Source organism: Bos mutus, chromosome 22 (assembly GCF_027580195.1).
Source record: "Bos mutus isolate GX-2022 chromosome 22, NWIPB_WYAK_1.1, whole genome shotgun sequence".
In the NCBI taxonomy this organism is placed as follows: domain Eukaryota; kingdom Metazoa; phylum Chordata; class Mammalia; order Artiodactyla; family Bovidae; genus Bos; species Bos mutus.
In genome coordinates this window covers 17,171,327-17,198,666 of record NC_091638.1, presented here as the reverse complement: position 1 = coordinate 17,198,666, position 27,340 = coordinate 17,171,327, and the positions used below count along the sequence as shown (strand labels likewise).

General features: G+C 48.5%; 1 protein-coding gene across 2 annotated transcripts; it reads left to right on the top strand.

Moving 5' to 3' along the window:
- The first annotated feature begins 81 nt into the window (after positions 1-81).
- CPNE9 (copine family member 9) lies at positions 82-22,226 on the top strand. Of its 2 annotated transcripts, XM_005907073.3 has the most exons (21): positions 82-1,448; positions 1,966-2,006; positions 2,127-2,173; positions 2,269-2,372; positions 2,810-2,846; positions 3,068-3,070; positions 3,344-3,420; positions 7,027-7,090; positions 7,203-7,306; positions 7,500-7,604; positions 9,293-9,334; positions 9,645-9,720; positions 9,828-9,881; positions 10,317-10,378; positions 11,091-11,137; positions 12,294-12,475; positions 12,707-12,834; positions 18,206-18,308; positions 18,988-19,045; positions 19,425-19,498; positions 21,910-22,226. In XM_005907073.3, the coding sequence occupies exons 1-21, from the start codon at positions 1,381-1,383 to the stop codon at positions 22,093-22,095; spliced, it is 1,662 nt and encodes a 553-aa protein (XP_005907135.1). In that variant the 5' UTR covers positions 82-1,380; the 3' UTR covers positions 22,096-22,226. The 2 variants fall into 2 exon arrangements, with proteins under 2 accessions (XP_005907135.1, XP_014337426.1); XM_014481940.2 differs by lacking the exon at positions 3,068-3,070.
- Positions 22,227-27,340: the final 5,114 nt, after the last annotated feature.

Below are 27,340 nucleotides of genomic sequence, written 5' to 3'. Positions count from 1 at the left end.
TTCTTTTGCTAGAAAAGGGGTTTTTATAGGGGGGGTGGAGGTACATAGGAAGCAAGAAGAGATTGGAGACTTGGACATGCCTCTTAATTCATGAGCCATGAAAGTCTCCAGTGAGATAGCAACACATAGCAACAGGCTCTTAAGGTGGGAACAGTGGTCCTCAGGCCTGAATGGGCCCCAGTCACTTGGGGAGCCTGTTTATCCATGCAGATTTCCCGGGCTGCCTGAAAGTTGGACTTGAAGTTGCTGAGATCTTCATTAAGCTGGGAAAAGGGGTGGGCCTATTTTTGGCCATGCCCTGGGATCTTAGTTCCCTGGCTGGAGATTGAACTTGCACCCTTGGCAGTGAAAGCATGGGGATTCCTAACTATTGGACCACAAGGGAATTCCCAAGTAATCTTTATTATTAAAAAGTTCAGCAAACAATCTGCTTTTGGTACAGGTGACCTGCAGGCCCTGCATTCGATGAGGGATTGGTTTCCAGGGCCTCGAAGGCAGTAGGTGATATGGGGAGGGTGAACCTGGCCGACCACCACCCTCATTTACTGTGTGATCTGTGGTGAGCTGCATCCTCGCGGAGTATGTCTTCGTCTCTAACACCATGAAGTCATGTGGGTTCAAAGACATGGACAAAGGTTTTGCACAGTGCACCATTTACTGACCTCTGACTCAACACAGAAGAGATCATTAGTGTAAATGCCCAGAAGAGGGAAATAATACCAATGAACATTTTTTGAGTATTTACTGTGTATAATTCCCTATGTTAAATCCTGTTTGTAGGTTATCTTGATGAAATTTTACAACACCCCAAGTATGTGCTATTATGGCCATTCTTACCAGTGAACTGACTCAGCCAATGAGATGTTGAGTAACTTGCCCAAGGTCACACAGCCAAAGAGAACAAATGTGTATTCCTATTCAGAGACAGGAAAGGCGCGAGTGGCAAGGGGAAGAAGCATTGTTGAGGGAGCAGCTCAGGAAAAGCAATCTACCCCAGTGCCCACTAGGTATCCGGGGCCGGTCAGCATTCTGGACAGCTCTTGTAGGGGCAGGCCTGGCTCTCTCCTCGGGGAGATGCACTGGGAGGACTCTCCCACCTAGTGAGTTGGAGTTCGGATCTGTGTAAGGTTCCTGGCCTACTGGAGGCTGCTCCAATGGAGTGGGGGCCCCCCGCGGGCCAGGCGGGGCTGCATTGCCATCTGGAGCCGCTGTGCGGCCGGCCACAGTGAAGGCGCGAGCAGCCAGAGCGCAAGCAGGGCTGGAGGGAGCGCAGCCTCCGCCACCACCGCCGCGGCGGCACATGGGCCGGCCCCGCCGCCGCTGCCAACCCTTGCAGCCCCCGTCTCGCAGCCTCCCGCAGCTCCGGCCACCCGACCAGCCATGTCTTTCAGCGGAGCCTCCGAGCGCAGCGTCCCGGCCACCAAGATTGAAATTACCGTGTCCTGCCGGTGAGCGGGCCATGCCAGGAAGGGCTTAGGCATTGCCCCAGCACCACCCAGCTCAGGGGCTCAGCACGAGCAGGGGGTAGACCCCAGGAGAAGAAGGATCGGGGCCGGGGAAAATCGCGGGTGCAGACTCAGGGGAGTTGCTAGCGGACGCGGGGAGGGGGTTTCCTTGAATAGCCCCAACCACAAAAGAGGGCTCAACCTAAGGCTTGAAGGGATGGGTCGCGGGGATCCAGTAGGATCTGCGCCCCAGGAGGGTAAAGTTCTGGGGGCTAACCCTCTTTCCTGGGCCCTTGGAGGCAGTCTAGACGCGTCCAGTCCGCAGAGAAACAGCTCTTGGGCTGAGATTTCCGGTGTTGTCCAGGGTGCTGATAACGCGGGCCCCGGCAGGGTGTAGTTACGGGGGAAGGAAGTGTGATTTGAACCCCGTGCCTCCCTAGGTGCCCACCTCTGGGTAGGGTACCAGCAGTGGGCTCCAGAATGATCCACTCGCTGTCCGTCTGTTTGTCTCTTTCTCTAGAAACCTGCTGGACCTCGACACCTTCTCCAAGTCCGACCCCAGTAGGCGGCACCAGGGTCGGGAGGGAGGGAACTTGGGGTCCGAGAGCACCTGAGGTCCGGGGGCGGGGGCGGCGGGCCGACCTGACGTCCTTCCCTCCCCGCCCCCGCTCCCGCCTGCAGTGGTGGTGCTTTACACGCAGAGCCGGGCCAGCCAGGAGTGGCGGGAGGTAAGTCCTGGAACCCTCACCCAGTCCACCGCCGCGCCTGGGAAGCACCTGCCCCCTTTAGCAGGCCCCATGCTGATTGTCCACTCCCCATTCAGTTCGGACGGACCGAGGTGATCGACAACACACTGAACCCAGACTTCGTGCGCAAATTCGTCCTCGACTACTTCTTTGAGGAAAAGCAAAACCTGCGCTTCGATGTGTGAGCCCCGCCCAGAAACCTGGCTTGGACCTCCCCCAACCTGGATCCGCCCCCCAGCGGGCCCCCGACCTGGCTCCACCCCCGGGCCCAGTTCGGTGGCACTTTGAAGGACTCCTCTCTAGGCTTAGCACCGCCCCAAGTCTAGGTTGGCCACTCCCCAGGCCTAGTCCTGCTGACAACCCTTCTCCTTAATTGGCTCCGCCCCTTTCTAAGTCCCACCTCTGAGATGACCCTGCCCCCAGCTGGCCCCGGACTTGACCTTGCCCACGTCTGACTTCCTCTGACCCCGACTCCTGCCCCAAGGAGGTCCAGGTTGAATTCCGGTACAAGACTGCCCCACCCTCCACCCACAATTTTAACCTGGACTCGAAATCGGACCCCTTTTCCAGGCTCTCTCCCACCATCCCCTCCCCATGTTGGTCCCACTCTCTTCCCAGGTACAACGTCGACTCCAAAACCAACATCTCCAAACCGGTGAGTGACCATTCCCTCACGGGCAGGCTGGGCACACAGGCGGCGCTCACTGTGTGTTAAACGACCCTCCTTAGAACCCTCCTACCCCTCAAACCCGACTCGACCTTCTTCTGCCCCGAACCTGCCCTCCCTGCCCTCCTCTCCTGTTCCTGCCTCGGTTTCCCACCTGTGCCTCTTACTCACTGCTACTCTTCCTTCTCGACTGCTGCTGGGACCCTCAGAAGGTGAGGCTGAATGGGGCTGGGCGGGGTCAGTGTGTGTGGTGTGTGAAAGGTGAGGGGTGGGATGGTATCTTGGCAGGGTAGAGGCAGTGGGCTCCAGATGTCAGGACCAAGAACGGCGGCTTGTCTGGGGACCCCGTCCCTCCTCTAAAGCCCTGGCTGGGTGGTTCCACTGCCTCCAGTCGCAGTGGTCAGTGCAGCAGCAGCATCAGGGCTGGGCTGGGACTCTGCACCACCAGTCGCTCCTGTCCTCGCTGACTCTGTATCCCTGTGCAGGATTTCCTGGGCCAAGCGTTCCTGGCCCTGGGAGAGGTGATTGGAGGCCAGGGCAGCCGAGTTGAGCGACCCCTCACGTGAGCTGAACCCGAAGGGGAATGGGGGAGGGGCGGGCCTCCAATTCTCCTAAAGATGCAGCTGACTCTGTATCGTTGGAGGCTGGGACTGGTCAGGTGCCTTCAATGGCTCCCATCACCTCCTGGGAAAATTCAATTTTCAGGGCTTTGCTCAAGTCACTCTCAGCCCTGACATATCTCCTCTCTCTCTCACTCTCTCTCCTCACTCTTTCTGAATCTGATTCAGACTTTAAGGTCCATTTCCAAGTCTTCCTCACTAAATCAAGTTCTCTGGAATTTACATTACATTCACTCACTAAATATTTATTAGCACATTTTGTATGCTATACCCTGGGCTGGGTACCAAGGATTTACCCATTCCACAAACACTACTGGGCATATACTCTATGTGAGCCACTGTTCAAATGGCTTGGGTTGCAGTGGTGAACGAAACAAAGGCTCCTGCCCTCAGGGAACTTATGTAACAGAAGAGGGAGAGAAATAGTACAAAACTGAAATAATAAATAAGTAAATTACATAATGTGCTAGAAGACATGAAGTGCTGTGGAATGAAAGTAGAACAGAATTAGAGTGACCGGAAATGCAGGGTGATGGGTGTTGCAGTTTTCTGCAGAAGGGTTGAGGAGGCCTCATGGAAAGGTAACTTCGGAGCAATAATCTTAAGAAAGTAAGGGAGTGAGCTGTGCTGATACCTGGAGGAGGAATGTTTCAGGAGAGGAAACTGTGCAGAAGTCTAATGTGTTCAAAGAGCAGCACAGAGGCCAGTGTGGGTGGAACTGGGTGAGCAGCGGGGAGAAAGGAGGAGGTGAGCTTGGTGGATTCACGTTTAAGGCCTGGAAGCCACTGTGAGGACTTTAGTTTTTACTCTGAGTTGGGACTCAGTGGAGGGTTCTGAGCAGACAAATGCTCTAACTTGCTTTCAAAGGATGCTGCTGGGTTGAGACTACATCTTGGGTGGGCAAAAGCAGAAGTAATCCATGGTGCCACGAGTGAAGGAGGGGAGAATTAGTTAGATTCTGGATATAAACTGAAGATGGAGAAGCAGATTCCTGACAGACTGAATATGGACGTGAGAGAATAAGAGGAGTCAAGGATGACACCAAGGCCTTTGGCCTGAACAAGTGGAAAGATGGAGTTGCCATAGAGATGATTTTCTTTTTTAGGTGAGGGAGGAGTAAGTTGTGGGAGGAAGTCAATGAGGAGTTCAGTATGACGTACTGAATTTCATAAATTTTTATTAGACAAGTAGATGTGTCAAATAGGCAATAAGAAACATAAATCTTATGTGCTCTTTCAGGACATGAGATTAGATGAGATCACTAAGGGAGTGAGGAGAGAGAGAGAAGACCAAAGACCAAAACTCCATGAGTTGGAGCTAGGAAGGGAGACTGAGAAGGAGCATTAATGAAATGGGGGGATAACCAAGAGTAGGTGGTGCTGTCCTGGAAGCAAAAGACATGCATCAATGACAAGAGAGTGGCTGATCATGTCAAATGCTGCTGCAGTCAAGAAAGGTGAGGACTGGGAACTGGATAGTGGGTTTAGCAGGATGTCAGTCGCTGGTGACTCTGCTTGTCAGAGTTTTGAAGAAGAGGTTTGGATAACAGCCTGGTTAGGGAGGTTTAGAAGAGAATGGAAGAGAGAAATGGGAATTAGGGGTCTTTCAAGGAATTTTCCTGCAAAGAGAAGAAGAGAAAAGGAGGGGTGGCTGGAGAGGGAAGTGAGATCAGGAAGAGGTTTGTAATATTTTAACCTGAAAAAAATTATATCACATTTGTATGCTAATGGAAGTGATCTAGTAGAATCTGAAAATCTGACATCATACAAAGAGGGAAAGAACTTCTCTGGTGGTCCAGTGGTTAAGACTCTATGTTTCCAGTGCAGAGGGTGTGGGTTCGATCCCTGATCGGGGAACTAAGATCCCACATGCCTCATGGCATGATCAAAAAAAGGGGGGGCAGTTGCTGGAGTGATGTCTCTGTACAGGCAAGAGGGAGGGTGTGGAATGTAGCACACAGGGGAGGGATAAATAGGCACATGGTAGTCATTTATAGCAACGGTAGGAAGGCCTCGTGTGGGAGAAGATACTGGAGGCAGGGTAGGTGTGTGGCGGGTCTGTGGACAGTGTCTTCTGGTTGCTTAAGCTTTGTCAGTGAAGTAGGAAACAAGGTCATTGGCTGAGAGTGAGGACGGAGGAGGAGGCTTTTTGGGCTGAGGAGAGAGGAGGAGGAGTGCAAGTGCCATCTCACAGCACTGGAGAGTGAAGGGACTCACTTAATCATACTGTGCATTCACACAGTATGATTAAGGACCTTGAGGTTTGTGGTCACACATCTAAAATGAAACCAGTTAGCACGAGTGTGGGTTTTCCTCTGGCCGTATCCAGTTGCACAGGTGTGGTATGGGTTAGGCAGAGAATAGGATTTAACTCAGGCTGTGGTTCTGCCAAATAAGTAGACAGAAGTGAGAGAAGGGCTAGGGGAAAGGAGTAGGATGGAAGGGAACGATTATTATAGTCCAGAGTGACTGGAATTCACACTGGGTGAGGAGATGGGGGAGAAAATTAAGGAGAGAAAGAACAGTGAGAAGGCAGTAGCATCAGTGACTCGCTTCTGGGTGTGCAGGTGGAGAGTCCCTGCACTCATTACACACTATCTTTTTAAAGCACAGAGAGTCAGAGATCAAAAGAGCCAATGAAATGGTTCAAGTTCTCATATTAAAGATGACAAAAATCACATGGGCAAGTTGGAATCAAAACTTGAACTGAGAATACTCCCAACTTAGCTTCCTCTCTGTCACACTTTGGCTCTTCCAGAGTTTAGGGTTGGCAGGCCCATATCCACAAGGCCTCTGACTGCTTGGAGACCCAAAGCAAGTTGGGGATGGATGTCCAGGCATATGCAAGTGTCTCTTCTTGGATCAGAAGAGGATAAGGCTGCCCTGGTCTTTTAGATCTCACTCTTCACAATCTTCTGAAAGCACAGCATCTTTGACCTAACAAACCAGTCCTTCTGCCCCAGATGTGGGTAGAAATTGCTGTCCCTCATTCAGGACTGTTGCATCACATCACGCTGTACTTGCCTATGGCCTTGACATCCCAGCTGCCCCTGGAAACTCCCTGAAGGCAGGGTCTAGCAGAGCTGGAAGATGCCAACTGGCCAAATTGTACCTAGAACAATGCCTGGCATATAGCAGAGTCTGCTTTGAGAAACAGAACCACCTTCATATCTACCAAGCTTACCAACTGCTTTTTATTCCATGCATTCATTCTCATCTTTTCACAACCCTAAGAGGTAGACAAGATTCCCATTACATAAAGAGAAAACCAAGGGCCCAAGGTAAGGGAAAACAACTTGCCCAGAACTCTAAATCCTGTCTTTCCCATGCTACCATTATGAGATGTCCACACAGGCTAAATTAACCCCTTCCTTCCAGACCAGAGACCCTCCCCAGTCCAAGTCAGGTCCTACCCCACCAGGGATGGAAACACTCGGGACAGTCAGTAAATGACAAATTGAATCCCCTGGCCTACCCAATCCCAGATTGGCCACCCCAATCATTGTTTCCTACTCTCCCCCCTCACAAAGAGGCTTTTTCTGCTTCCAGGGGTGTACCAGGCAAGAAGTGTGGAACCATATTGCTGACTGCAGAGGAGCTTAGCAATTGTCGGGTAATTAAGGGCCACATGCTAGACCCAGGAGGCTCTCTTCTCTCTCCAAACTCCCTTTAGTGGGCTGAGTCTGGGGGCAATTTGAGTGTCAATAGTCCAATGTCATCCACAGGACATTGCCACCATGCAGCTGTGTGCAAACAAGCTGGACAAGAAGGACTTCTTTGGGAAATCAGACCCCTTCCTCGTGTTCTACAGGAGCAACGAGGATGGCACGTGAGTCACTCTCCCACTATTGCTGTGGGCCCATTAGGGCTCTTAGGCTGGGACATCTTAGACTCCATCAGGACCTGAGCCCAGAATTCACTTAAGGCAGCACCCAATATGTGCTTAAACCAAGCATATGAGGCCCTGTCTCTGGGCTCAGTCCTACCCCAAAGGCAGGATCCAGTCCTCTTGTCCTCTCCAGGTTCACCATCTGCCACAAGACAGAGGTTGTGAAAAACACACTGAATCCTGTATGGCAGCCCTTCAGCATCCCTGTGCGGGCTTTGTGCAATGGAGACTATGACAGGTCTGCATCAGTATAAGCCAAGGAGTAAGGGGACAAGGGTGTGAGAGAGGGGTTCTTGGGGCAAAGAATGAAGGTTGAAGTGCCATAATAGCATTGGAGGATCCTGCTCAGTGAGGCAGTTTTGGACATGGATATGGGTGCATGGGAAGGCATATGAATAGCCACATGGATGAATAGGTAGATGGACGGATGGATGGGTGGATGGATGAATGGATGAAAGGGCAAGTGAATAAGTGAATGAGCAGATACATGGATAGACAATCAGACGAATGGATAAACTGGTGAATGAATAGATGGGTATGTGGATGGGTGTACAAGAGGACTGGTGGGTGGGATGGATGAATGGATAGCAGATGAGTGAGTGAGTGGACTGCTGGGTGGATTAGTGGATAGGTAGATGATGGGCAGATTAATGGATGGATGGCTAAATGCTTGAGAGGCAGGATGGGTATATGAGAGATTGGTGGTTGGTTGGAGAGGCAGAGGGGTGACTGAAAAAGCAGGAGGATAAACAGGTGGAATGACAGTACATTAATAGACAGACAGATGAATGGGTGGTAGAGGGAATGGATGGTGAGTGTGTCGTAGATGGACAGGCTGACCATATGAATTCACAAGTGGGCAGCGTGAAGGTAGGTGAGTGGGCCCATAAGTAGATGGTTATGTAGACGAATGGATGATTAGATGGACAAATACCAGATGGCTGCGTGTTTGGTTGGATAGATGCGTGGAGATACAGATGGATGCTTGTATGTATTGGTGAGTCATTGAAGGGCTGGATGTATAGTTATATGGGTGATAGAGTTTAATAAGTAATTGATTGGTAAATTTATATGGGTAAAAGGGTGACTAGATGGATGGTTGAATGAGCTGCCACATAGATCAGTGGCCATATGAGATGACTTAGGCATAGCTGTTAAGAACATGGTCTTTGGAACCAGGATGTCAGAGTTTAAATTTCAGCTCAGCAATTTACTTGCTATGGTCCTTAGTCAAGTTACTGGTTTTGGGGCCTCAGTTTCCTTATTCAAAAGTAATAATAGTATTAATACTTGCTTTATAGAGTGCTTGTTAAATTAGTCGGTGAAAGTGCTGAGAACAACGCCTGGAATACGTGTGTGTACTTAGTTGTGTCTGACTGTGCGATCCTCTGGTCTATAGCCAACCAGGCTCCTCTGTCCATGGGATTTTTCAGACAAGAATACGGGAGTGGGTTGCTGTCTCCTACTCTAAGGGGTCCTCCTGACCCAGGGATCAAATCCACATCTCCTGCATTACATGTGGTCTTTACCTTTTGAGCCATCAGGGAAGCAATGGAATTCCCTGGTGGTACAGTGGTTAGGACTCTGCATTTGCACTGCTGAGGTTCCTGCTGTTCAGTTCCTGGTCAGGGAAACAAGATCCCACAAGCCATGCAGCGTGGCCAAAATATTTTTTAAAAGTCAGTAGTAAAGAATAGTAATAGTACAAATAGCAGCAGCAGTAGTAATAGTGATAGTTCAGTAGGTAGCTGGGTACATTCATGGACTGATGAATGGATAAGACAGATGGGAGGAAGGTTGAGAGAAGGACAAATGGATGGATGGAAGGATGATCTGTATATAGTCAAGATCATCTTGACTATCATGGGTGGGGGTGTCTCAGACTTATCCTACAAACCTAGCCTATGTTTATCTCCAACATTTCAGAACGGTGAAGATTGACGTGTACGACTGGGACCGGGATGGAAGGTAGCACTGCCCTCTCCTAGAATTAAACCAAACAGTTCCCTGAAATATGTAGCACACTAACTAGGAACCCCAGACTAGCCTTGGGAGCCAGAGAGGAAAAGAAGGGAAGAGACAGTGTGCCAGAGAGACAACTAAGGGGACCAGCTGTGTTCAAGGTCCTTCTTTTCCTCTTAGGTTGGTCTCTCTTCTGACCCAAGGCCCAGTGCCTGGCAGACCAAGTAGAGGCAGGGGATAGTGAGGTTAAAAGACTGGTTTCAGGGGTGGCTCCAAGCCAGCAGCAGTCGCTTACCTGCCCCTGGCCTCATTGCAGCCACGACTTCATCGGTGAGTTCACCACCAGCTACCGAGAGCTGAGCAAGGCCCAGAACCAGTTCACAGTGTATGAGGTGAGAGCGCGGGCCCGCCCAGGTTTCCCAGGCCTCCACCCCAGGTGTGCTCGGTCTGTGCTCCCTTCCTCTGTGTCGCACCGTCACCACTACCTTACTTCACTTAGGTACTTAACCCCCGGAAGAAATGTAAGAAGAAGAAATACGTCAACTCGGGAACCGTGAGTACTCCCGAGAGCTCTGGCCCTCTGTAGATCCTTCTGTCTCTGTCCCCAGAATGGGGACACCCAGCATGACCACGCGGTGAGGGTGTGGGAGAGCTATGGTGCAGACTACTTGCACACAGTGATGCTGGATACAAGGTGGCACCATTTCAGTTTTCCTTTTGTTTCGTTTTTTTTTTCTTGTTTTTCCTCTCACCTAAGAAAATTTGTTTGATCTTTTTAATCTTTTGCAGGTTTTTCGGGGGGGGACCCTAAGTTTTATTTCATGATTTAATACACTTTTGGAAATCCAAGTATGTTTCTGATGGCTTCCCCCTTTGCCCTTTCAGAAATCGGACAGGATGGGTCAGGGGCTGGAGTAGAGTGCCTCTTTGCCTTTCTCTAGCCCAGCCACCTTTTCCAAGTAGCAGGGCTGCCTCTTCTGTCCCACAGGTGACGCTGCTCTCCTTTTCTGTGGACTCTGAATTCACTTTTGTCGATTACATCAAGGGAGGGTGAGTCACAGCCAAGCTCCAGACTGAAGTCCAGCAATGAGTTTCTCCCAGTTCTCAGCCTCAGTGTTACTCTTCATTAATGGTCAGGATCCAATGAGATCATGAAAACAAACTTGAAAACACTTGGCAGACTATAAAGTGCAGGGTGCTGTCCACCGTAGTTCTCTCCATAGGGCTGCCTTTCAGCCCTAGCTTCCAGCCCCCCTGGGAAGATGACAGACCAGTGGTCTCCCGTAGCCTTACTGGAGCCCAGACAGAAGATATGGCGAGGCAAGAGGGAGAGGCCAAGAGAGAAGGAAAAGACAAGCAGACTGTAGGGGACATTCTCCTTGGTTTAGTGGATGCAAGCAGACGTCAGTAAGGTACTTTTCTTCTCTCAACCTGATTTTAATGTAAAATGGAGATGTTAATTACTACTTCAGGACTATAGTAAGGGTTAAATTAAATTATGCATATTATGTGATGAGGTAGGCATTTAGGAATGAATGGGGCATGTGGGAACACACTCCCCAAAGTGTGTTCTATGGGCCAGCAGCATCTGCCTCACTTGGGATTTTGTTAGAAATGTAGAATCTCAGGCTCCACCCAGACCATCCAGATCATAATTTACTTTTTAACACAATTCCCAGGTGATTCAGTTGCGTACAAGTGTTTGAGAAATCCTTAGTAAGTATTAGTCCCTCATTTCTCAATCCATCTCTTTCCCCAACAGGACACAGCTGAACTTCACAGTAGCCATTGATTTCACAGCTTCCAATGGTGAGGCATGGATGGGGAACAGGGTGCGGAGGGATTCTAAAGAAGTCATTAGGGATGGGCCTGAATTAAAACCTGGGAATAAGAGTTAACCTATCCAGGAAGCCCAGGCTTGAGGCAAGGCCCAGTCAGGCTAATACTGGGGCAGGAGTGTTGTGGGGGTAATGGTGGGAGAGAGTACAGAAAGGTTTAAGTGGGTAAATGGATCAAAGAAAATCGAAAGGATAAATAGCTCTAGATAGCTTGAGAAGTGGATGAGTAAATGAATGGATTGGAGGGAAGAGAAGTAACTAACAGATGAATACATAAATGGGTGGATAACTGTGTGGGTAGCTAGATGAATAGAGTAGGCAAATGGGTCTGAGTGAGTACAATAGGCTGAAGAGGTGGATGCATGAACTGGAATGTAGCTGGACAGCTGGACAAGTGTTTAAATTGGTGAAATAGATGAGTGGACAGGTGGATGGATCCATATGAGTACAGACAGACAGGTGAATGAATGGGATGGATAGAGAAGGATGAATGAATGAGTAGATGGACAAAAGAATATGGTTATATGGACAGATGGGAAAGAAAGAGAAATGGCAGGTGAGCAAGTAGATAGATGGCAGGCTGGCTGGCTGGATGCACAGGTGGGTGGCTAGCTGGATAAGAGGATGGAGAAGCAGATGGATAGAGATGAAGAGACAGATGGATTTACGGCCAGTGGAAGGGTGAATAGATGTATGAGCAGGTGGATGAACTGGTGGATAGATATAAGGGTTGGTACATGGATAGTTTGAAAATGAACATTTGGATGACTGAGTAAAATAATAAGGAGTACATGGGTAAAGAGGCTTCTCTGGGGGCTCGGTGGTAAAGAATCTGCCTGCCAATACAGGTGACATGGGTTCGATCCCTGGGTTGGGAAGATCCCCTGGAGAAGAGAATGGCAACCCACTCCAGTATTCTTGCCTGGAGAATTCCATGGACAGAGGAGCCTGGCGGGCTACAGTCCACAGGGTCATGAAAGAGTCAGACACGACTTAGAGACAAAACACCAACAGCATGGGTTAAGAGTGGATGAATGGATAGGCAGCACATAGATGCAACAAAGACAGGCAGGCGAATAGGTGGATCATCAGTATGACCATGGGGTGGGGCTCCTGTTTCCCTACAGGGAATCCCCTGCAGCCCACCTCCCTGCACTACATGAGTCCTTATCAGCTCAGCGCCTATGCCATGGCCCTCAAGGCAGTGGGAGAAATCATCCAGGACTATGACAGTGACAAGCTCTTCCCAGCTTATGGCTTTGGCGCCAAGCTCCCTCCAGAGGGACGGATCTCCCACCAGTTCCCCCTGGTACAGTATGGGCCAGATCCTAGACTCCACACTCTGGAATCTGGCCCACCCAAGTTGACAAAATTCTTCTACTTAGGTTTTCTTCTAAGGGTCAAGGACATGCAGAAGAGAAGGATCTAGGGGAGGGTGGCAGAGCAAGGAGGGGAGCTGGGCTGGAGTCTGGAGGGGCGTATGAAAAAGCAGTGGAGAAACGCAAGAGTGAGCAGTCCAGCAGGGTATCTTCCCTGACAGAACAACAATGATGAGGACCCCAACTGCTCGGGCATTGAGGGTGTGTTGGAGAGCTACTTCCAGAGCCTGCGCACAGTGCAGCTCTACGGGCCCACCTACTTCGCCCCTGTCATCAACCAGGTGGCCAGGTAAGGAAACTGGATGGACCTGGGGGAAATTAAGGGGACCAGACAGGGGATTGCGGAGAAGGCGATGGCACTCCACTCCAGTACTCTTGCCTGGAAAATCCAGGACGGAGGAGCCTGGTGGGCTGCAGTCCATGGGGTCGCTGAGAGTCGGACACAACTGAGCGACTTCACTTTCACTTTTCACTTTCATGCATTGGAGAAGGAAATGGCAACCCACTCCAGTGTTCTTGCCTGGAGAATCCCAGGGAGGGGGGAGCATGGTGGGCTGCTGTCTATGGGGTCGCACAGAGTCGGACACGACTGAAGCGACTTAGCAGTAGCAGCAGACAGGGAATTGACTTCCCAAGGATAGTGAATTTAGGCTTTGGGGAGAGGGTGAAAGTTTCAATGTTGGCCAAGCTCTGGTATAAAGAGGTTACATCAGGCCTTATTCTAAAGTAGAAAGAGTGTCAGTGAACTGCCTCAACCCCACTTCCTGGGAACAACAAACCAGGCCTCAAGTTTGGGGAAGAGAGGACCTATACAACAGTGGATAAGGCACAAGCTTTGGCATCAAACCTGGGAGTGACCCCGGGTCCACCACTCACTAACCTCATCTGACCTGAAGCAACTTAACTTCTTTCTAAGCCTCCATTTCATCCATGTAAATGGGTATAATAATGGATAATAAGAGCATCTTCTTTTATAGGGTTATTGGGGATTTAAAACTAGGTAACAATATAATAATACTTAGCACAGTGTCTGGCCCATAGTCAGTGCTCATGGTAGATTAAATCATGGTAGATTAAAATGAGCTCAAATTGTAGATTAACGATGGAAGAGTAACTTCTAAAAACAGAAGAGTAACTCCAAATTTTCAGAATAAAAACACAAAGCAAAGAAAATCCAACTTACATATCAAATGATTTTTTTTTGGATTTTTTTAAACTATATTTCAATACATAAATTTGTATGCATGCTTTAAACAAACTATATTTCAAGAATGAGAGAGTCTAAACAAAAAGTATGACCAGCACCAGCATTTAAGTTTTCTGATTTTTAATGCAAATAAAATAAAATGATTGAACTAAAACCAAATGTATGTCAATGAACTTAAGTTGGATAAATTCACCTAATAAAAGAAAAAGTTTCTCTGATTGGATAAAAAATAATAATTCTACTATATGCTAAGGGCTTCCCCGATAGCTCAGTTGGTAAAGAATCCACCTGAGACCTTGCTCCAATTCTTGGGTCAGGAAGATCCCCTGGAGAAGGGATAGGCTACCCACTCCAGTATTCCTGGACTTCCCTTGTGGCTCAGCTGGTAAAGAATCTGCCCGCAATGTGGGAGACCTGGGTTCGATCCCTGGGTTTGGAAGATCCCCTGGAAAGGGACAGGCTACCCACTCCAGTATTCTGGCCTGGAGAATCCTATGGACTATAGAGTCCATGGGGTTGCAAAGAGTTGGCCACAACTGAGTGACTTTCACATACATGCTGCTGCTGCTGCTGCTGCTGCTAAGTCACTTCAGTCGTGTCCGACTCTGTGCAGCCCCATAGACGGCAGCCCACCAGGCTCCCCCATCCCTGGGATTCTCCAGGCAAGAACACTGGAGTGGGTTGCCATTTCCTTCTCCAATGCATGAAAGTGGAAAAGTGAAAGTGAAGTCGAGCAGTCGTGTCCGACTCTTTGCGACCCCATGGACTGCAGCCTACCAGGCTCCTCCGTCCATGGGATTTTCCAGGCAAGAGTACTGGAGTGGAGTGCCATTGCCTTCTCCATTCACATACATACTATATGCTAAATAGAAGAGACCCATGTAAAACAAAATACCTCAGGAAACTTGAAAGTAAAAAGATGAAACAAACAAACAAAAAAATAATAAAAGTGGAAGAATTTCAGGGAGATATATATATCCAGAGACTCCATTTTCCTCTAATAAAGATTAGTTTATCTTCTAATTCATCATGAGATAATAGTTTCTTTAATTACAAAAGTAATGTAACATTGCTGTTGAAATTTTAAGGATGGAGAAATTAAATAAGAAATGACCCAGAAAATGGCCCATGAGAATGTGAAGATATATACACACACATATATATAATATATATATAGTTAATGATAGTCTTTTCCTTATGTAGCCATAATGGCAGTCAAATTTGATGTAACATTTCACTACTGATCTTTTCACTTAATAATGGAACCTGAGCACATTTTCTTTTGTTATTGTTATTAAACAGACTTAAATATTATCTTGGGCAAATTCACTGATTCACTCATTCATTTACTGATTCAATGAACATTCCATAACGCAAAATGTAGCATGAATGTGGGCTGTAGAGCTAGACTAAGTTAATACACCCACTCTACTGCTTACTAGCTGTGTCACTTTGGGCAAGACTCCTAACCTCTCTGTGTCTGTTTCCTCAACTGTAAATGAGGATAATAGTAGCTACATCATGGGGCTGTTGTGAGGACTAACTTAATATTCATCAAGCACATAGAACAGTGCCTGCCACATGGTAAGTGCTATAGGTGCAAGCTATTACTGTTACTATTATTATCATTATTACTATTCAAAGGGCATCTGCGTGTGCTCAGATATCTGCTGGGGCACTGGAGATTCAGATGAATCAGATCTAGTTTCTGCCCTTGAGATCTCCCGCCTTGGCGCAGGAGACAGAAATATAAATAAATCATTACCTTCTACAGGCCAGAGCTTCCCAAACTTTTCCAGCAAGTCGCCTGTTGGCAAAGGCAAACAACTGCTTCCCCTAGGGGACACTGGGGGCCCGGTTGAAAGCAGCCAACCTGAAAATGTCTTTGAAATCCTCATATTTTATCTTAACAATTCATGCACATTTTACATGCTTCTGACTTTGTGTCCATATTTGCTATAATTTAAGGCGTGGGGAGGTGTGTTTTAAGTATACTTAGAGTCATCTAGCTTTATCCACCAGACCATATAGTGTAATGGGTGCTTCAGGTATCCTGTGACCTTGAGTTCCCCTTGGCATACATGTTGGTACACTCATGGGTGTAAGGACCCAGGAAGGGCGGACAACCCATCTTGGTGGGTGGCATCCAAGAGACCGGAGGCAGCCTAGTTGTGGAGGGACCTGACTTCTTGGCTGGGTGCAGAGGGCGAACTGGACTTTATCAGAGGAAGATGTGCAGAACAGGCCTGGCGGCAGGAACTGCATGTGAAGAGCACAGAGGCATGAAGGGGCAAGCTTGGGAGACAGTGAACAGTACACCTAGATCAGAATGTGCAGCGTGCACAGAGGAGTAGCCAAAGAGCAGGCGGGAATGAAGCCTAGAGGCATCAAGAGCTCAGGTTTTAGGCTTAGTCGGTCAAGTGTGGACTGGGGCCCCAGCTTCACCACCCCTTTGGAATGTTATTCCTCATGCTTGTAAACTTCACTTTGGAATAACAAATGTGCCCACCTTATAGAATGGTAGTGAGGATTCAATCAGATCACGTATGTCAAGTGTGCAGCCATGATTTTGATGACCACAGATGCCTCTTCATTGCCTGCCACCCCAAAGCCAAGTGGGGCACAGTGGCTTCCCCAGCCCATGACCCAGCTCCAGGTCTAAATGGCCTTGGGAGTGCCAGGCTTCTGCAGGGAGCCATGGATGTGCCTCCCAAGTCCCCAAACCCTTCCACACCCCTCAATGTTCCTGCTCACAAATCCCTTTGTGAGGGGGCCCTTACCCATTGCTCTGACCTCCTCTCTCTTCTGTAGACCTACCTGCATCTCCTAGAACACGCTCTCTCTTGGTTTGCACATGCCATTCCTTCTCTCTGGAACATCTTTCCTTTACCCTCCCGTCCTCCCCCCACCCCACCTCTACCTCCACCTCCTCCTGGCTAACTCCTACTCACTTTTCAGGTCTTAGGTTAGATGTCATGTCCTCAAAGCCCTCGCCTCACTGCATCGTCGTGCTGTAAGCATCCATCTCCTCCCAGGACAACATCTGATTCTCTGCTGCAGGCTCAGCACCAAACTTGGTGCCTGACCCACAGCAGGTGTGCAGTGATTATTTGCAGAATGAGTGAGTGACAGGAAACGGTGGCAGCCCAAGCCTATGAAGAGGCTGCAGCCAGAATTCAGGAAAAGAGCAAAGGCTGCTAGGGAGGATCATGGCCCACTCCCACCCTGGGCTCTGGGCAAAATCAGCTGTAGCTGTTTGAATTCTCCACTCTCACTGTGCTTTCCTCTGGGTTTTTTGTATCAAGCTTATATATCAGCATTGTCTGATAGAACTCTCTGCAGTGATGGAGATGTTCTGTATCTTGTGATGTCCTGTATGGTAGCTCCCAGCCACATACAGATAGTGAACACCTGGAGTGTCGCTAGGGTGAACAAGGAACTGAGGTAATTTTATTTAATTTATATAAATTTCCATAGGACCTGGGGACTGCCTTACTGGATAGTACAGCTCCATCCTTTCCAATCCTCACAGGGTTTGAGACTAGAAGTCAAGAGGCCAAGTCTGCCACGGCCTTTGTGCTGTCTGAGCTCTTGTTTCTCTTATGTATAAAATAAGGGGACTGGACTCAATGACTTCTGAACTCATTTCAGATCAAAAAATCTTGGGAGTCAAAGTGAGAGAAGGAAAAAGACTCTGGGAGCAGCTGTTAAGACTGGGTGAGGACCCAGAAGCCTAGGCAATGGGATGTGATGAGCAGAGGGAGAAGGGAGGAGGAGAAATGGGTGAGAGAGGGGAGAAAGAAGGCCTTCAGTCTTTGGTCTTGTATAAACACCAAGATCATTCCAGGGCCAACAGAGTCCCGGGTGATCTGGGCCCCACCCCATTTCAATCACATGGTCCCTGCTGCTCCCCTCACTTTCTGCGCCCCAGACAGGGTAGACTTCCTCCAGTCTCATCACAGGGACTTTGTCCATGCTGTTTCTTCTGTCTGGAATGACCTCCCCTCCCCTTCACTTAGCCTCCTCTCCCTCCTCTTCTCCTTCATCCTCCAACATTGTTTCCTTAAAGAAGTCTTTATTGACCTGGGCCATGTCAAGATCCCTTACAGGACGCTCTCATAGCAGTAGCTTTTTCTCTCCCAACTCTCCTCACAAATGCTATTCTATAGCTATTTCTGTGATTCTTGGTTCAGTGTCCACTCTCAAGAGGACTGGGGGGACTGTTTCTTTCTCACGATGCCTAACACAGTAGCTACCATAGTAAATGCTCTGTGAGTGTCACTGGAGGGATGGTAGGAGGGGCAGGCAGCCAGCTCTGGGGAAGGAGCATGAGCTTCCGAAGCCCCAGTGCTTGTCCTCTGCTTACAGGGCCAGCTGGGGAAGTTTTAGGGATAGACATTCCTTTGGACTCTCTGGGCTTTCAGCTGAATTCTGATTTTAGCCTCTCCCCCAGGGCTGCAGCCAAGATCTCTGATGGTTCTCAGTACTACGTTCTGCTCATCATCACTGATGGGGTCATCTCTGACATGACACAGACAAAGGAGGCCATTGTCAGTGTAAGTCTGAGGAGGGTTTGGCAGGAAGAGGTCACTGTTAATAACTGTCCAGGGGTTGAGATTTTGCCCTACGTGCAAGCTAACAAGTCAGGCTGCCAATTTCATGGATGCTCGCAGTGGACACAAGACTGCTGGATCAAAAGCAAAGGTGTGTGGGACTTCCCTGGTAGTCCAGTGGTTAAGACTCAACACTTCCACTGAAGGGGGCATGAGTTCAATCCCTGGTCGAGGAATTGAGATTCCACATGCCACTATCCCAGCAGTAGCAACAGCTCAACTATCAGCATTGGCTCTGATTCACTAAGTCCACTTCCCAGAAGATAATGTGCCAAGGGCCAGATTACCAGTGGGTTGTATTATAGAACATACACCCTGAGTGTAGAAAACCTGAGCCTTTTATCATGGGCAATAAGCATGCCTGCCCTTCGTTCCAGCATGAGACATTTTATTATACTAGACAGTAAACAAACCTGCCCTTTGCTGTATAGGAAGACCCTGTATCTTTCAAGGCTGTTACATATGCAGACATACTTAAAAAGATAGTCCGGCACAAAGAGAAATCAGTGCCTCTGCTTGTAAGATGTGCCAAAATATTATACACAGAGAGAATTGTCCCCCAACAGTCACTTCCCTTGTTATGGCTGCTCACCCCAACAATTTCCCCTCTTTCCCCTCACAGGCCTCATCACTGCCCATGTCTATCATTATTGTCGGTGTGGGACCAGCCATGTTTGAAGGTGAGTAAGATGAGGGGTTTTGATGAGTGAGACCAAGAACTAGGGAAAACAAAGGAGGATCTGGGAACCCAGGCCTGTCTCATAGAGAAGATAGGATGGATGCCTGTGTCAGACCTTGGCCAAGTCAGACCTTCTCTGAACCATTTCCTCATTATAACTGAGGTTGTTGATACAAATACTTCCCTCCTGGGGTTCCTAGGATGATGGAATGCATGGGAGGGAATAATAATAATAACTCCATTACAATGCCTAATATTTGTAGGACTTTGATACAACCATTAGGTGGTCTCTTGATGACTCCAGAGGGGAGCGAAGAGGCAGAGGGCAGCATGGGTTGTTGTGGGAAAGGTCAATCAGCTGAGGGGTGTCTTTTCTGCAGCTATGGAAGAGCTGGACGGTGATGATGTGCGCGTGTCCTCTCGGGGACGCTATGCCGAGCGCGACATCGTTCAGGTAGACCTGCTGTCATGAGGTCAAAAGGAAGTCATGGTGTCAAAGGCATGGTGGGAAGGAGGGGTTAAGTTAGCAGCCATTCCCCTTTACTGCCTTTTTTTTTTTTTTTTCCCAATTTTTATTTATTTATTGGCTCTGCTGGGTCTTCATTGCTGCATGCGGGGCTTTATCAAATTTATGGGAGTGGAGGCTACTCTCTAGTTGATGTGTGTGAGCTTCTCTTGTTGCGGAGGTTGGGCTCTGTGACCTGTGGCCTCTAGACCGTGGGCTCAGTAGTTGTGACGCAAGGTCTTAGGTGCCTCAAGGCATTGGGATCTTCCTGGACCAGGGATTGAACCTGTGTCCCCTGCATTGGCAGGTGGATTCTTAACCACTGGACCACCAGGGAAGTCCCTTTACTGCCTTCTTAATCATTTACCTTTCTTCCCTTCACTCTTTCGGCCTTCCTACATTCATTCAACAAATTCTTTTTGAGAAACAGGCAGGTTGCTGCAGCCATGGTGGATTCATAGTGTGAGAGATCCCCAAGGCACCTGCCCTCTAGTGGAGGCAGCCAATAATAATGGCACAGTTCATTAGATTGTGCTAAGTGCTCCAGAGGGACAGCAAACGCCACAGTGAGAGTCTGTAACTGGGATCTGATTAGGCAGGATTGTCAGGGAAGGCTGCTGCTGCTGCTGCTAAGTCGCTTGAGTCGTGTCCGACTCTGTGCAACCCCATAGATGGCAGCCCACCAGGCTCCCCCATCCCTGGGATTCTCCAGGCAAGAACACTGGAGTGGGTTGCCATTTCCTTCTCCAGTGCATGAAAGTGAAAAGTGAAAGTGAAGTCACTCAGTCGTGCCCGACTCTTAGAGACCCCATGGACTGCAGCCCACCAGGCTCCTCCATCCATGGGATTTTCCAGGCGACAGTCCTGGAGTGGGGTGCCATTGCTTTCTCCATCAGGGAAGGCTACTACGAGGAAATTACATTGGAACTGAAATCTAAAACAAGGCATAAGCATAACAGGCAGAGAAGCAGCAGGTGGGAAGGCCCTTAGGTTCAAAATAACTGGCCCAATCATGGAGAAGGCAAGAGGCCCAGGTGGCAGGATCACAGCAGTGAGTGGAAGAGGAAGGCAAGGCCCTGCCAGTCATGGTGAAGTTTGGGGCTTTGTTCTAAGATAATTAGAAACCTCTTGAAGGATTTTAGATAGAGAAGTGAGATGGTCAGTCTTGCATTTTGAGACATGCAGAGAGGCTGCAGGAGTGCGGACTGCAGCAGGACAAGGGAGAAGGCAGGGAGATCTGTTAGTGAGGAAGCCTTCGAAGTAGTCCAGGGATTTGGATGGGAATAGGAGCAGTGAGGAGGGAGAGGAGAAACAGGTTCAAAAGACAATTTAAGAAAAAATGTATGAGAATTGAATATTTGATTAAATGGTGATAGGGAGTCAGGGGGGCTTCAAGAATGATTCTTAGTTTCATAGACTGAGCCCCTGGGTGAGTGATAGTCTCACTTGCTGGGAAAGGAAAGGCTGGAGGAGGGGCAGATTTGGCAGAAAAGCCTAGAATTCAGCTGTAAACACACTAGACTTGAGTTATCTAAGAGGAACGAAAGGGGATGTGATATGGGCAACCAAGTTGTGACTCTGGGCCTTAAAGAAAAGAAGGTAGGGATGGATGTATAAATGTAGGAGTTATCAGGGAACAGGGTTGTTTTTTTTTTAATTGAAATACAGTCGATTTCCAATACTGTGTTAATTTCACGTATGCAGAATAGTGATTCAGTGCTTTTAGTTTATACTCCATTTAAAGTTATTACAAGATAAAAGCTACAATACCGTGTTATACAGTTTATCCTTGTTGCTTATTTATTTTGTCTATATTAAGTAGTTTGTACGTCTTAATCCAGGGAACAGTTTGTAAATGTGTTGAAAGTGTATGAAATCACCCAGGAAGAGAATTAAGAAAGAAAAAGCATCAGCTTTAGAGATTAGGCAGACCTAGAGCATTGGGGTTGGTGCAGGGAGGCATCCAGAAAGGTAGAGAAAATCTAGAAGAATGTAATGTGTCAAGAGTGGGAAGTGTTCAGGAAGATTATAGTGAAATGTAATGGAAAGCTCAAGGGGAGTCAGCAAGATGCGTGACAATCATTGCTTGCTGGACTGATTGGAGAACATGGTACTGTTGACTTCGTTAGCAAGAGCAGTTTCAGTAGACTGCATGAAGCCAGGTTAGAGTGGTTTAAGGGTGAATGGAAGGTGGAAAAAAAAGTGGGTGGGGAGAAAGCAAATGTGGAAAGTTCCTCTAGATAAGGTGGGAAAGCAAGTGATGCTTGGAGATGTTAGGGGCCAAAGAGGGAGCCTCCGCCCCGCCACCCTCCCCGGTCCTCTCTCTCCTGGCCACGCACATCTGATCGTGCCTGTCACAGTTCGTCCCATTCCGAGACTATGTCGACCGGTCGGGGAACCAGGTGCTGAGCATGGCCCGACTTGCCAAGGATGTGCTGGCGGAGATCCCAGAGCAGCTACTGTCCTATATGCGCACCAGGGACATCCAGCCTCGCCCGCCACCCCCTGCCACCACCAGCCCAACGCCAGCTCCAGAGCATCCCTGAATAGCCCACGTAACCAACGCCCAGCAGTCTGCCTGCCTGCCCACCCATTGCTTCTGCTCAAAATCAGAGGCACCTGGAACCTTGGACCTCATTGGGAGGGCAACTTGGAGGATCAGTATTGGCTGGTCGAGCCCTCTGCCCCATCACCCACAGAAGGGCCTGGCACTGTCACCACCTCCCTGCCTTCTTGCCAATAATAAAGCTGATCTTTACTTCACTTCTGTCTCATGGGTCTTAGGAAGGGAGGCTGGGATGCCCAGGGTCTGGGACACACCAAGAGAAAGATGGAGCAAGGACAGCTTCAGCTAGGGATCATCCCCATCCTAACACACATCCATCTAACCCTTCTTCAGATATTCTTCAAATACTTTAAGAAAGAAGTGAATCTTTATGTGTGTACATTTTCCTGAGGAGAAAGGCCCATAGCTTTTATCAGATTCTAAAAGGGATTCTTGACCTCAAAAGGGGTCAGCTTTAAGATCAGTTCAGTTCAGTCCCTCAGTCATGTCCGACTCTTTGCAACCCCATGAATTGCAGCACACCAGGCCTCCGAGTCCATCACCAACTCCCGGAGTTCACCCAGACTCACGTCCATCGAGTCAGTGATGCCATCTAGCCATCTCATTTTCTGTCATCCCCTTCTCCTCCTGCCCCCAATCCCTCCCAGCATCAGAGTCTTTTCCAATGGGTCAACTCTTTGCATGAGGTGGCCAAAGTACTGGAGTTTCAGCTTTAGCATCATTCCTTCCAAAGAAATCCCAGGGCTGATCTCCTTCAGAATGGACTGGTTGGATCTCCTTGCAGTCTAAGAGACTCTCAAGAGTCTTCTCCAACACCACAGTTCAAAAGCATCAATTCTTCAGTGCTCAGCCTTCTTCACAGTCCAACTCTCACATCCATACATGACCACAGGAAAAACCATAGCCTTGACTAGACGAACCTTTGTTGACAAAGTAATGTCTCTGCTTTTGAATATGCTATCTAGGTTGGTCATAACTTTCCTTCCAAGGAGTAAGCGTCTTTTAATTTCATGGCTGCAGTCACCATCTGCAGTGATTTTGGAGCCCAGAAAAATAAAGTCTGACACTGATTCCCCATCTATTTCCCATGAAGTGATGGGACCAGATGCCATGATCTTCGTTTTCTGAATGTTGAGCTTTAAGCCAACTTTTTCACTCTCCACTTTCACTTTCATCAAGAGGCTTTTTAGTTCCTCTTCACTTTCTGCCATAAGGGTGGTGTCATCTGCATATCTGAGGTTATTGATATTTCTCCCAGCAATCTTGATTCCAGCTTGTGTTTCTTCCAGTCCAGCGTTTCTCATGATGTACTCTGCATATAAGTTAAATAAACAGGGTGACAATATACAGCCTTGACGAACTCCTTTTCCTATTTGGAACCAGTCTGTTGTTCCATGTCCAGTTCTAACTGTTGCTTCCTGACCTGCATACAGATTTCTCAAGAGGCAGGTCAGGTGGTCTGGTATTCCCATCTCTTTCAGAATTTCCCACAGTTTCTTGTGATCCACACAGTCAAAGGCTTTGGCATAGTCAATAAAGCAGAAATAGATGCTTTTCTGGAACTCTCTTGCTTTTTCCATGATCCAGCAGATGTTGGCAGTTTGATCTCTGGTTCCTCTGCCTTTTCTAAAACCAGCTTGAATATCAAGAAGTTCACGGTTCACATATGCTGAAGCCTGGCTTGGAGAATTTTGAGCATTACTGTACTAGCGTGTGAGATGAGTGCAATTGTGCGGTAGTTTGAGCATCTGCTCTCATGGGTCTAGTTCAAGTTTTTTGAGTGAGGATAATTTAAAAAGCTGATATTTTCTTTGAGTGAAGGGAAGTGAAGTGAAGTCGCTCAGTCATGTCTGACTCTTTGTGACCCCATGGACTGTAGCCTACTACGCTCCTCTGTCCATGGGATTTTCCAGGCAAGAGTACTGGAGTGGGTTGCCATTTCCTTCTCCAGAGGATCTTCCTGACCCAGAGATCGAACCCAGGTCTCCCACACTGTAGGCAGATGCTTTACCATTTGAGCCACCAGGGAAGTCCCATTTTTTTTGAGTATTCACTACATATCAGACATTGATAAGTAATTTACATGCATCATCTTATTTAATCCTCACAGCAATCCTGTGAGATAAACACTGTGTTATCTTTTGCACATGAAGAATCTGAGGCTCAGAGAGGTTAAGTCACGTATTGAACAGAACCCAACAGTTTGGCTCCAGAGGCCAAGAGGTTAACCTGCAAATCTCTTCCTGGAGTGTCAATTTTATTAGGATGTTTAGGGGAAGGCCAAAGGAACATTTCATGCAAAGAGTGGCGCAGTAAAGGACAGAAATGGTATGGACCTAACAGAAGCAGAAGATATTAAGAAGAGGTGGCAAGAATACACAGAAGAACTGTGCAAAAAAGATCTTCACGACCCAGATAATCACGATGGTGTGATCACTGACCTAGAGCCAGACATCCTAGAATGTGAAGTCAAGTGGGCCCTAGAAAGCATCACTACGAACAAAGCTAGTGGAGGTGATGGAATTCCAGTTGAGCTATTCCAAATCCTGAAAGATGATGCTGTGAAAGTGCTGCACTCAATATGCCAGCAACTTTGGAAAACTCAGCAGTGGCCACAGGACTGGAAAAGGTCAGTTTTCATTCCAATCCCAAAGAAAGGCAATGCCAAAGAATGCTCAAACTACCGCACAAGTGCACTCATCTCACACGCTAGTACAGTAATGCTCAAAATTCTCCAAGCCAGGCTTCAGCAATATGTGAACCGTGAACTTCCTGATGTTCAAGCTGGTTTTAGAAAAGGCAGAGGAACCAGAGATCAAACTGCCAACATCCGCTGGATCATGGAAAAAACAAGAGAGTTCCAGAAAAGCATCTATTTCTGCTTTATTGACTATGTCAAAGCCTTTGACTGTGTGGATCACAATAAACTGTGGGAAATTCTGAAAGAGATGGGAATACCAGACCACCTGACCTGCCTCTTGAGAAATCTGTATGCAGGTCAGGAAGCAACAGTTAGAACTGGACATGGAACAACAGACTGGTTCCAAATAGGAAAAGGAGTTCATCAAGGCTGTATATTGTCACCCTGTTTATTTAACTTATATGCAGAGTACATCATGAGAAACGCTGGACTGGAAGAAACACAAGCTGGAATCAAGATTGCTGGGAGAAATATCAATAACCTCAGATATGCAGATGACACCACCCTTATGGCAGAAAGTGAAGAGGAACTAAAAAGCCTCTTGATGAAAGTGAAAGTGGAGAGTGAAAAAGTTGGCTTAAAGCTCAACATTCAGAAAACGAAGATCATGGCATCCGGTCCCATCACTTCATGGGAAATAGATGGGGAAACAGTGTCAGACTTTATTTTTCTGGGCTCCAAAATCACTGCAGATGGTGACTGCAGCCATGAAATTAAAAGACGCTTACTCCTTGGAAGGAAAGTTATGACCAACCTAGATAGCATATTCAAAAGCAGAGACATTACTTTGTCAACAAAGGTTCGTCTAGTCAAGGCTATGGTTTTTCCTGTGGTCATGTATGGATGTGAGAGTTGGACTGTGAAGAAGGCTGAGCACTGAAGAATTGATGCTTTTGAACTGTGGTGTTGGAGAAGACTCTTGAGAGTCCCTTGGACTGCAAGGAGATCCAACCAGTCCATTCTGAAGGAGATCAGCCCTGGGATTTCTTTGGAAGGAATGATGCTAAAGCTGAAACTCCAGTACTTTGGCCACCTCATGCGAAGAGTTGACCCATTGGAAAAGACTCTGATGCTGGAAGGGATTGGGGGCAGGAGGAGAAGGGGATGACAGAGAATGAGATGGCTGGATGACATCATTGACTCGATGGACGTGAGTCTGGGTGAACTCCGGGAGTTGGTGATGGACTCGGAGGCCTGGCGTGCTGCGATTCATGGGGTTGCAAAGAGTCGGACACGACTGAGCGACTGATCTGATCTGATCTTAGGGGAAGACATTGTATATGAAAACATATACTTTATAGTGGGTCGAATGCAAGTTTTATACTAAGATAAATTAGAAGTTTCCAGGTGTTTTAGGCTTTGCCCCAGAACCCTGGCAGACCCTCTCACGCTCCCCGTTGATGGCAAAACTGGACAGGCTAAGCAACAAGTACTGTTTTACAAGTAGACTGTTCTTGGCACCCAAGTTCTCAAAAGCCCCCCAAAACTGACAATAGAGTTGTCGAGTTCAGCTTTACAAATAAGCAATATGAGGTAGGAAGAATTTAACAAATTGCCCAAGTTCACATGGCTACTAAGTGACCCAGTCACATTAAAAGTAGCTGTTTTGACATCATGTAGCCTTTCCCCGCCTACCTACAAGGTTCCAGCATCTGAATCTTATTTTACTTACACAGTCCGTTTTACACCCAACCAGCATTTTGCACCGCCCCCAAACATGCCGCTACTTTCAGATCCACACCTTTGCTCCAGCCCTGCCCTTTTACCTTTTCCAAGCCCCGCCCTTTCCCTTCAGCCTCGCGTGTTTTTTCCCAGTTCTATCCTCTCCCCAGCCCAGCTCCAAGTTCCAGGCCCATCCAAAGCCCCGCCCTTTCTTTTCTGAGGCCCCCTCTTCTGTTTAGTCCCACCCCTCACCCCCGGTTGAGTCCCTATTCTCCTTACTGGGGCCTGCTTTACAGATAGCCCCGCCCACTCCCCGCAAACCCCGCCCCATAGATTGGATTATTCTCTTCCAGCCCCGCCCCGCCACTACCCATAACTCCCAGTGCCCCTTAGGCTGCAGTCCGCGTCCCTCTTGCTCCTGGCCCTGCCCCCAGCCCCGCCCCGAGGCTCCGGCCCCGCCTCGCCGCCTTCCTCGGAGACCAAGGCCAGGTCCCTACCGCAGCCGCGGCGCCAGCAGGAGGGAGGGAGGCGGGGGGAGAGGCAGAGGGGGAAGGGAGAAGGGCGGGCTCCTTACGCCCAGTCCCGCGCTCATCGTCCGTGTCGGCAGATTCGCTACAAACGGCCCGACAACTCCGGATCCCGAGTATCATAACTTCTGTATCCAGAAACCCAACTCTAGATGGAGGCGCTAGAAAAGCCCTGTAAGGTGTCCAGGGGCCCTTCCGAATCCCAGAGAATGGCCTCTAGAGCCTCAGCGGGCGGGCGGGGATCTGTGGCGAAAGTGCAGCTCGGCAGTGCCGCGGCGCCGAGTTTACCCTGCGCAGACGCCGTCGCCGCTGCTGCTGCCGCCGCCGCTGCCACT

Bases quoted from the DNA above. Each gene is read 5' to 3' on its own strand.
- CPNE9 (XM_005907073.3), top strand. From the start codon at position 1,381: ATGTCTTTCAGCGGAGCCTCCGAGCGCAGCGTCCCGGCCACCAAGATT. The intron at 11,138-12,293 runs GTGAGGCATGGA...GTTTCCCTACAG, and splicing joins TGATTTCACAGCTTCCAATG to GGAATCCCCTGCAGCCCACC. The intron at 12,476-12,706 runs GTACAGTATGGG...CTTCCCTGACAG, and splicing joins TCTCCCACCAGTTCCCCCTG to AACAACAATGATGAGGACCC.